The sequence below is a fragment of the Gadus macrocephalus genome, chromosome 14, assembly GCF_031168955.1.
Source record: "Gadus macrocephalus chromosome 14, ASM3116895v1".
Classification (NCBI taxonomy): Eukaryota; Metazoa; Chordata; class Actinopteri; order Gadiformes; family Gadidae; genus Gadus; species Gadus macrocephalus.
Genome location: NC_082395.1, coordinates 17922749 through 17933524, shown reverse-complemented (window position 1 = coordinate 17933524; position 10776 = coordinate 17922749). Strand labels below are relative to the sequence as shown.

The window sequence follows — 10776 nt, the reverse complement described above, 5'->3', positions numbered from 1 at the left end:
CACCCTTTCTTCTGTTGGCAGCACCCTGTTGTCTGTTGGTAGCACCCTGTTGTCTGTTGGTAGCACCCTTTCTTCTGTTGGCAGCACCCTGTTGTCTGTTGGTAGCACCCTGTTGTCTGTTGGTAGCACCCTGTTGTCTGTTGGCAGCACCCTGTTGTCTGTTGGCAGCACCCTGTTGTCTGTTGGTAGCACCCTGTTGTCTGTTGGTAGCACCCTGTTGTCTGTTGGTAGCACCCTGTTGTCTGTTGGTAGCACCCTGTTGTCTGTTGGTAGCACCCTGTTGTCTGTTGGTAGCACCCTGTTGTCTGTTGGTAGCACCCTGTTGTCTGTTGGCAGCACCCTGTTGTCTGTTGGTAGCACCCTGTTGTCTGTTGGTAGCACCCTGTTGTCTGTTGGTAGCACCCTGTTGTCTGTTGGTAGCACCCTTTCTTCTGTTGGTAGCACCCTTATGTTACGAGAAACCTTGCTTCTGTTGGTAGCAGCCGTACTTATGTAAGCACCACCCTTACCTCTGTTAGCAACTCCCTGGAGATGTTAACACTACCGGTCTCTTGTTTCCGTAGATCCAGTGCTGAAGGAACAAGCAAATGCTAATACGGACGGCACAAAGGCAATAAGTGGCTCGAATGCGACATGATGAGCAGAAAGGAGGTACTGTTCACACTAGATGTTCCAAACACAACTAAAAAAGGATACCATAAAGTGGATGAAAATAAATGCAACAGTATTATCTGAGCTATAATCGAATTGTAGTATACCTCTAATAAATCAAAATGAATATTGCACACAGTTTCGGATGAAAAGGTTTGGAAATTCGGGGTTGGAAAAAAAACACGTTTTTATTCTGTTGCTATCGGATCACAGAAAAATAACATGGTACTCTCTCAATTCTTTATTTGGGTTACTCTATCTGCATGGGCCAACACAACATATTTTATTAAACATTTATAAAAAAAGACACGCAAAAGCCATGTATGTCATCAGAAGGGGCCAAAACCTCAATAAAGTTTGGACTCCCTTAGGATTCGAGACCATGAGGAAACGATAGGTCTGCATTAAAAAGCTTTGACACTGCTCATCAATCTCTCGGATAGTTAAGCTTTGCAGAAATGGATCCATGCAGAAGAGCAACTTAACATTTCTGCTAAAGATGGTTCTACAGGCTACAGAAGATGTACTCAATCCATCACTCTTCTGACTTTTATTGGTCGATAGCTTTTTGTTAAGTCGTGCTTTTTGTTCAGTCAGCTTTTTGTTCAGTTCCTGTTTATATAAAATTTAGAAAGGGCATACTTTGCACTTTTGACACTTTAAACCTGGTACAATATTTGGCAGGGTTCTGCATCATCTTTTACTGATTCTATTAATCTCTTATCATTCTCTATGCTGCTAGAAATGATTGCGATGCTCTACTGACATACATTGTACATATAATGTATCTTCAAAGATAATGTTGCACGTGGTGCAAAATGGCCTAGAGGGAATTAATTCCAAGCAATAATGGCCATAATTGTTATAATAATAATAATAATAATGGTCTAATTTTGTTTTTTTGTCCCTCTACAATCTTATTTCAGAGAGAACCTTTGTTACCTCAACGTGACCTTTTTGTGGCAGAAACCTCTGCCTCCACAACAGCCATACTGGAGCAAGATGTCAATTTGCAACACACACAAAACACATGGATAAAACTCTTAAACCCCCTGACAAAACCAGGGCATCGATGCTGTTTGGTCCCTGCCACAAATGCATCAGATATGCGCTTTGAGGTGCCCCCTACTCCACCCTACCCACCCCCCCCCCCCCCCCCCGGCCCAAAATACCCCTTCTCCAGTACCCAAACCCTGTTTTTAAAATGAGCAAAGTTGTTGGACTGTTGACCGATGTTGGTTCTGTATCAAACCAGTGTTGTACTGTAGGCTGTGTGTGCGTGTGTGTGTGTTCGTCATTTTGACGCTGTGGTGACCTGAGATTGAGTTCCAGGTATATAGCACTGAGTGGCATGGAGGCTCTTTTCTGCTATGGATAGAATATATGCTATATTGAAAGAGAATAAACCATTTTTATTTAAATTCAAGATGCTGCGGTTGTTGTTAATGACTGGACTAATCGCTTGGAATGACTTGGATGAACTTCATTGTATATAGCTGTTGTTCCAGAGGAATCCTTGAAAGGTAACGCTACATTACTTGTGCTTAACCTTAAGCATGTGTGGAACGGTTAATACAGCTTTGACCAAATGCTTAGGCTCTAGCTTACACAAATGCTTGTGTAAGCTAGATCCTGAATACATTCACAATATTGTAGATCTCAGGGGTCATTTTCTGTTTTTCCAAAAACTGTACATAGATATGTTATGTCAGGGAAACACATTATTTTTTTAATCTTTTATTTTTATTAAGACTAAATGAAAAGTGTTAGGTTGTTAATGACACCAGATTCACAGTTTATTTTTTGAAAGAAATGCATTTGGAATACATGGCTTCCAGAACAAACGGTGCATCATATGTGCAATACGAATGGGTGCATTTGTTAAGGTCGTACTGGGCTTAGTCTTATGTCTTTCTAAATTGAGGTCACCTCAATTCGACTTTGGTGAATACAAATTTGTATCTGCTTACCAATATAGGGTTTCCTTGTAAACAAAGCAGAATTCTCTAGTGCAAATATTGGAAATCGATAACAGGAATGGCTTTCACATTTGAAAGTCAATTTGTATGCAAAATTTAATCATTTTTAATTAATAAGTTGGCCGAGAGTTTTGTTTCTTAGTCATGTTGTGCCAACGCATACAAACTAGAAGACTGAACACCTCTAGGCCCACGCCACCAAAACAAATGCATTGACATACAATAATGTATAATAAATGATAAACACTTCAAAAAAAGCCGCCTTCTAATACAAATACTGGCTACAGCAGATGAGTTTGACACCCATCAAAGGCACGCCCACCGCACCCTGCGTTCTTCTCCCTGTGTATCAGGGCACAGGCAAGAATGAGGCTGAAACGCACATAGGACGAATGAGGCTAAGCTATGGTGATTAGCCGCCTAGCGCTGCAAGTGGTATTAGGCTAAGAGTTCATTTAAGAAGCCTTCGTGGCTCGGAGACAAACAAGTTTGGTTGCAGCGCAAGGGAAGCCTGAACGGGTGCATCACAATACAGTAGCATCGATACGAAAGACCACCAAGGACCCTTAGAAGACCTGATCATGGTATTGGTAACTCTCAAAGCTTTAAGAAAATAAGCCCAGGGATAGGTTTCTAAGACACTGAGTCCACTGGCACTTCTTGTTTTAGAGATTCTGGGTCTCAGTTGACCACCTGAAACTGATGGATCCTTGGTGCCCTTTTTTGCAAATTCAAACACCCTAAGGCATAAAAAAACGGTTCTTGACTAAAAGGTCCGGTATAAAGCTAATACCATTGACATTCAATCATTTTCTTAGTAAAACACAAATGAATATAAAAAAATAATAATTGCATAAATAATGATATGCTAATGAATGCAAAAAAAAAGAACATTACAAGACACAATAGTATTATTGTGCTGTATAGGCGTTACATATATTAATACTGTGTGGCTGAAAAGTACATATATAGTGGAAGAGTATTGAGGTAATTTCATAGGGAGTGTCAAGGCGGGAGTGGACGGGCACTTGTAAAATACTTGTATGCAAAAAGGAAAAGGGAGACACTGACATGCATAAGACACATGATAATCATTTGAAATGTAGATAGAGGTGATTTGTGTATCTGCCCCGTGGTTCGTACAATTCAAGTTTTTTTTTTTTTCTTTTTCAAGGCGCCCATACAAGCATTGGTTAAATACGATAACGATATTTCCGTTGGATATCAAAATCTACTCCCAATACAATTGGATACCTTCCTTTAAAAAAATAAATAAAACAGACCTTTGTACGGCTGCAGGTGAGCCACTTAGCTCAGGTGTTGCAGGGGGGAGAGTGAAGGGGTGTGTGTGTGTGTGTGCGTGCGTGTATGTAGGGGAAAGATTGAAGGTGTGTGCGTTGCAGGGGGGAGAGTGAAGGTGTGTGTGTGTGTGTGTGTGTGTGCTGCAGGGGGGAAGAGTGAAGGTGTGTATTTGTGCGTGTGTGTGTATCTTTGTGTGTGGAGGGGGGAGAGTGAGGTGAGTGTGTGTGTGTGTGTGTGTGTGTGTGTGTGTGTGTGTGTGTGTGCTGCAGGCAGGGGAAGAGTGAAGGTGTCTGTGTGTGTAGCAGGGCGTTCAGGGTAGGAGCTGTTGCAGCTCCTCGTCGTCCAGCTCGTTCGCGGCCACGATGTTGTCCAGGTGCTGCAGGTATCGTTCGGGGTCCTGCATGAAGTGTGGGATCCTGGTCCTACGAAGCACGGCCAAGGGTCGCAGCCTGTCCACGTCTTCGAAGGACACCTGGTGCGCCCATCATCATCATCATCATCATCACCATCACCATCGTCATCGTCATCGTCATGACATGGTAAATGGACTGCATTTATGTAGTGCTTTTATTCAAAGCGTTTTACAATACTGCCTGACATTCACCCATTCATACACACATTCACACAGCGACGGCGGAGTCAACCATGCAAAGGGACAGCCAGCTCGTCGGGAGCAGTTAGGGTTGAGGTGTCTTGCTCAGGGACACCTCGACCCTCAGCCAACCCGCCCTACGTCCTGCGCTACCCTGACGCCTCGTGCCCACTACCTCCGTCCGTTGACTGGTCCCCATTGACTTTGAATGGGGACGGACGCGCAATGCATTGTGGATCCGTCCGTTCCGTTGGAGCCTTCGGCTCTGTCAAAAAGTTGAAAAAGGTTTAACTTTTTAGGCAGCGACGGATCCGTCATCCAATCAGATCGCGTATGCAAATTTAAGCACTGTGACGCGACTCGGGCTCTGACGGTACTGGAAAGCGGGAAAGCGGGTCATCTTGCATCGGAAGAAGCGGGAAGAACCTGGCGAAGCGATTTGATTGGCTGACGGATGCCTCTGCAAAGACTACTCCCCCATCAGTCAGCCACGCCTTCCCACGTCCGTTGACTGACGGTGCAGTGGGCACGAAGAGTAACGCCTTGTTCACGCTACATGCGTCCGTCGACGGATGGGGGATCTTTGACGTATCCATGTGTTTTTCCGGGTTGTATTACAATGGCAATTTCATTGGACAGTGTCCTTGCATATATTTGCATAACGCAGTCTGATTGGCCAAAGGATTCGGCGCTGCCTGAAAAGTTCCAACTTTTTGACTCGGGCCATGGAGCCGACAGAACGGATGGACCCACAATCCATTTCGCGAGTGTCCCATGCAAGGTCAATGAGATCCGTCGACGGACACATGTAGTGTGAACAAGGCGTACACTTTATGATCGGTTGACACGAGACTCACCTTGCCTAAGGAGGTTAACATTTTGAAGTCGATGGTCCGCCGGTGTCGAAGAATCCTGAGGATCCCGTCCAGGTAGACCTGGTCTTTGCTGAAACACCCTAACGAATGGCCATGATGCATAAGTCAGTTATTAACTCAATATTTATGGTTCATACATACACGGCTCTTCTTAATGCTGTAGAATGCTCCCTTCACTTGAATGGGCTTCCCAACGTCAATTACTTTTGGCTAATTGACCGTTGCTAAGCATTATTGACCTCTGTCAAGTAAAGTGGATTTTTTGCCTCTGATTCACGTCTTTCGTATCACGGTAACTTATCAACCCAAATGTATTTGGTTGCTAATCGACGTCAACGTCTTTGGAAAACTATTTTGCTGCGGATCAACACCAAGAATGGTAACAAATAAATTCTAAAAAGACACACTGTGTGAAGTTATTCTTTCATTTTGGCAAGTAGCCGTATAATAAGCCGGATAATGTATAGAACGCCGGTCATTATTCCAGACCTGTTTGTGCGTGCGTGCGTGCGTGCGTGCGTGTCACCTGGCTGCGACGTGTCCATCTGTCCCCTCTTGGCACGCAGGCAGTACTCCCAGCGCACGGCCGGGTCCTGGACGAAGCGGGCGATGTGGCCGAAGAGCTGGCTGAAGCTCATGGAGGCGGCGTGGTACACGGTGTAGTAGAGCAGGGCCGCGCGCCACAGGTAGGGCTGCTTCCTCAGCAGCACACTGTGCAGGCTGGCCAGGCCCTCCTCCGTGGGGTTGGCCGGCTTCAGGCCGAACTGCTTCCTGCCCACCGCCGTGCTCCACGGCTGCAGGTTGTTGTTCACCCCGCGCAGGTAGTGGGTGCCTTTGACAGGAGAACGGAGCGTGCGACACGACGGGAGGAATAAACTCAGAGATTAGTTCAGGCGCGAATCGGTAGCCTCATAGCAGGACGGCCTAAAGACTGGTTCAACGTCGACGCACCGCAAGGGGGTTTACGGACCCGTTACGTCCTTGCGGACCCTCCTTGCGTCAAACGCAAGGGCCTGACGTGCGCCTCCCAAAATTGTGAACCTTGCGTCGAGGTGACGCAGCAGCAAGGGCTGTGATTGGTCCGCTCACTAAAACCCGATGCAGAACCAAAACAGGTTCAAGACTGCGTCAAAGCGTCTGCGTGGTCATTGCGTTGCGTAGAGGTGGAACCATAAATTAGCCTTTAGTCATACTTGGGCAAAATGTATCTATCTCACTCTGTTCTGCTAACGCTGCTGATTCACTGTGCCTCATTGGCTTGATCCTAAGCCAATCAGTGCTTTTCACATTCCATGATCACAATCTGCCTCAGTCTTCTATTTGATTTAGGCATTTTTGACGCTAAATAAGATAAGATGAACCTTAAAATAGGACAAAATACAAAATATAAATACAGCCTGTTTGCCGTGAACTCTCGGCCGACTCATGTCGTTTCCAGGGCCAGGTCGAAGCCCCTGAGGTTTATTTATTTTTGCATTTTTATGCTTTGTTATAGAGGGAGATAGACAGGAAGGTATGGGAGATAGAGGGGAGGACATGCAGCCAAGGACCACGGGTGGGAGTCGGACCCAGGTCGCTGCGATCAGGACTGGACCTATAGGCTACGCGCTCCACCCCGATGAGCTCCTGGGGTTCGCCCATCCAATGGAAGCGCACCTATCTCGTGCCTCAGCATGCCCTCCAGCCAGTGCTGTCGCGCGCCTCCCAGGTTGATGGTCAGCGTGGGTCGACATCTCTCCACCATCATCACGGCCTGAGAGAGGAGCTCCTCAGACAGGCACACCACCACCTGGGGAGCACATCCTTCACCGTCATACATCTCCGGATGGAGCTCTCTGCAATGGATTCTTCCTGGTGTTTGTGGGGTCATCTCAAACATGTCTTTAACACTTTATTTGGATACGGAGGGTCTTGGAGCCTCATGGGAAAGCACTTCAGAAATAAACTGTTGTTATACGTGTATTATCGTGTAACAATTAATAGGACATCCTGCCATAGATGGATGGAATTATTCAGGCTGTTTCCTTGGATTATACCCAATTCATAAATGTATTATAAGTAGATAGATAAGTAGATGATCATTATATATTATAAATATATATCACTATGGATGATAACACCATTCGCGATAATGGTACGGAAGAGTGATAATGAATGGAAGCTGTAGTAATGACTATTTTATACCTGCCTGATTCCCAAACTTCCCACACAGGGCTCACCTCTCCTACGCAGTGCTCCTTCTGCAGATATTTGCGCACGGCCGCCCACACTCGACTCTTGGGTAGGACGCTGCCACCCGTCACCTCCTCAAAGTTCTCATAGGACTCGAACTTCCGGAGAACACATTCCATGATTCCGACTGCCTGAGAGAGAGAGAGAGAGAGAGAGAGAGAGAGAGAGAGAGAGAGAGAGAGAGAGAGAGAGAGAGAGAGAGGGGGAGAGGGGGAGAGGGAGGGGAAAGAGAGAGAGAGAGAGAGAGAGAGAGAGAGAGAGAGAGAGAGAGAGAGAGACCAGGTTTCAGGTGTCACAGTGTCTTTCCACAAATTCCTCAAAATAGGAGGGGAGATGGCTCCCTACCTGCTGCAGAAAGAGTCCGGACCCTTCCTTGTATTTCTCCAGCACGCTGCTCGGCTCGGGCTGGGAGTACTCAAACTGAGGCTCGTACTTATAGTCCGCCTGGAAGAAGGCCTGCCTCTCCTGCTCCAGGTTGAGGGGCCGGAGGGCCACCAGCAGGCAGGGCCTGGGCCCCGAGGCCAGCGGGCCCCCGCCACCCAGGGGCCCCTTGGGGATGTGTGGCAGGGAGGTGGCGGGCCGCATGCGTCCCGTGCTAGCCCGGAGTCCCAGGGATTTGTTGACGGAGCAGGAGCTCTCGCTGCGCCGCATCCACCCGCCAGGGTTCAGGCTGGGGCTGGTGAGGCTCCGCGTGGGGGGCGCCGGCGGGACCGGCCCGCTGCGCCAGGGGGGCTGGACGGCCCGTCGGTCAGCCGTCGCCGTCTCCAGGGACCCTCGAATGCGCGGCGGCGGCGGCGCCGTCATGTCCAGGCTGAGGGGCCGTCGGAGCAGGGGTCTGGGGCTGGACCGGCCCCTGCTGGGCTTCTTCTCTGCCGTTCGGAGCTGGGGATCATCCAAGGCTTCATTAGGTGCCAGGAGTCCATTGGTGGATGCTGCCTCGTTCCTGGTGAGGCTACTCTTGTTGGCGCCCTTGGCGTGCGATCTGCCGGTGACTTTAGGTTGATCCGTTCTCTGCCCTGATCCCGACAGGTCCACGGTGCTCTGGCGTCTGCCGACATTATCCCCTGAAGCCTGATCCATACAGCCCTCGCCAGGGTTTAATACCATCCCCACGGCAGCAAGACCGGTAGCCCTACCGAGGTACAGCCCCAACGCTACAAGAAACACAACGTGGATGAATACCTTTTTTTTTTGTGCATTCTTTTCGTTCATTTGTCTTCATGGTTTGTTGCAGTCAGGGTGATCTTTACACTTACCGTAACTCTTTAAACAAGATTAGCTTAAAGAAAGACTCTTAATCACTGCCATATCGGATTAGGTCCTTGTAAGGAATTTTAACCTCATTTGTAAACATTTTCCAATCTAAAATGTTGGCGTTTACAGCTCCAGCATAACCAACATTGTTTTTAAGCCGACAACCTTAAAATCAAAACAACCCACTGTATTTACACTTACGACATGCAAACGTGCAGACACCGGTGCAGTAATTCAAAGGAAAACAGTTGTAGCATAAACCGTCCACCATATGGAAAGTGGGTTCGGCTCGGAACCAACTGCTTTTATTCTTAAATCCCACTGAGCTTGTGAAAACAAGAATAGAATAAACCGATTTGTTTTTACCTTGTAGCGTATTCTGGGGCTTAAGCACACAACTGGTATGTCAATTTTTTCTTTCATTCACTGCTAATTGTATTCCATAGTCAGAGGTAAAGGATCCCCGGTGTAATAGTGTCTTATGTGTGTTGATAGCGGATTTGGGCCTGGGGGCCTGGACCGGTGAGGAAGCGAGGATCGCGTTGGAAGAAATGACGTGTGTGGGGCGGGGACCGTCCCGCCGTGCTTCACTTGCACAGCGTACTGACGTAGCGCCGAGGCAATGGCGGGTAGTTCAAAAATCATTTCTATAACTAACAACATATTTGATTGGCTAGAAAGATAGGAGAAAAAGTAATTGATTGTCCTTGTCTAGGAGACATGATAGGCCCATTTGACCGTTCACAATAATTCAATGGAAGTAACGTAAATCCTAAAAATAGACGCAGTAGCCTACTGCTGCACTTTTCTTGCGTCCATTTTATATCAAAAATTGTATTTGATAATTAAACAATGTAAAAACACTTCTGATAAAGATCCATATTACATTTCAACAGTGTGGCATGTCTGTACTGTGTGTCGGTTTGTTCATGCATTGACCATTAGATCTTAAGCCTACAACACGATCAGCAGGGCCCAAGAGCAGAGAAGAATGACAGTTTGCTTCAGCCATACGTTTAAGAAATCAAACAGAGATAAAATAGACGATACAGACATTCCTGTTTCATAGAACTTCAAATAACAACCTGATGCATATTTAAAGGCACCCAGTGCAACTTTATGTAAACATTCAATGAAAAATAAACATTCAATTTCTAGTCTTTTTTACACGTAGTAAGTTTCAATAACTCCATACCATTACATATCGACATTCAAGGAGCAAAGATGAGACGTCGTTGTGTGGTGAGAACTGATAGAAAATCGTAAACAACAACAATCGCCGGTGGGGAGAAGCCATTTTTCCATTGACTGGAAGCCTGCTTTATTTATTGTAGGTTACAAAAAATAAAGAAAATGGCGGCATTGTTGTTGTTATCGATTTTGTATCAGTTCTCACCACACAACGACGTCTCATCTTTGCTGCTTAAATGTCGGTATGTAATGGTATGGAGTTATTGAAACTTACTACGTGTAAAAAATACTAGAAATTTAATGTTTATTTTTAAGCCTCGAAAGTTGCACTGGGTGCCTTTAAGGGCAACTAAAAAATAGATAGTAGCACACATGAGAATATGTATCAACATGTCAACGTGTTTTAGCATCTGTTAGATTTAGAACAAACCCTGCTATCTGTAAAAAACGTTTCCTTCCGAGGCATTTGTCAGTATAAAAAACATGTGGTCATCAGATTTTTCTTTTGGGCTTTTTTGCACTTGTAAATAGTTAATTGTGTTTGTTTGCAAATTATCCTAAAGAGGTCAACTCTCCGTGCATAGCCCCACCTACTCCAATGAACCAAGAAAAACGGCTCCGGAATAACCCATCGGTTTTACCCTTGGCAGGGTGTGCCAAGCAGTGTACAATGAAAGACAGTAAAGATTCAATATGAATG

At 46.2% G+C, this 10776-nt stretch overlaps 2 protein-coding genes across 4 annotated transcripts in view; one reads left to right on the top strand and one right to left on the bottom strand.

The window, feature by feature from the left end:
* The window catches only part of LOC132471712 (casein kinase II subunit alpha'-like), a 9925-nt gene extending 7848 nt beyond the window's left edge, over window positions 1-2077 (top strand). For all 3 annotated transcript variants that reach the window (XM_060070944.1, XM_060070943.1, XM_060070942.1), the window contains 2 exons: window positions 564-651; window positions 1578-2077. In XM_060070944.1, the coding sequence (XP_059926927.1) occupies window positions 564-637 (74 nt within the window). In that variant the 3' untranslated portion in view covers window positions 638-651; window positions 1578-2077. The remainder of the gene's footprint in view (window positions 1-563; window positions 652-1577) is intronic.
* A 295-nt stretch (window positions 2078-2372) lies between these two features.
* On the bottom strand, window positions 2373-9453 carry kiaa0895l. Its single transcript, XM_060070934.1, has 7 exons — window positions 9252-9453; window positions 7977-8785; window positions 7619-7762; window positions 7056-7188; window positions 5926-6231; window positions 5382-5479; window positions 2373-4404 (listed from the first exon to the last, which is right to left on the bottom strand). The coding sequence occupies exons 2-7, from the start codon at window positions 8736-8738 to the stop codon at window positions 4243-4245; spliced, it is 1605 nt and encodes a 534-aa protein (XP_059926917.1). The 5' UTR covers window positions 8739-8785; window positions 9252-9453; the 3' UTR covers window positions 2373-4242.
* Window positions 9454-10776: the final 1323 nt, after the last annotated feature.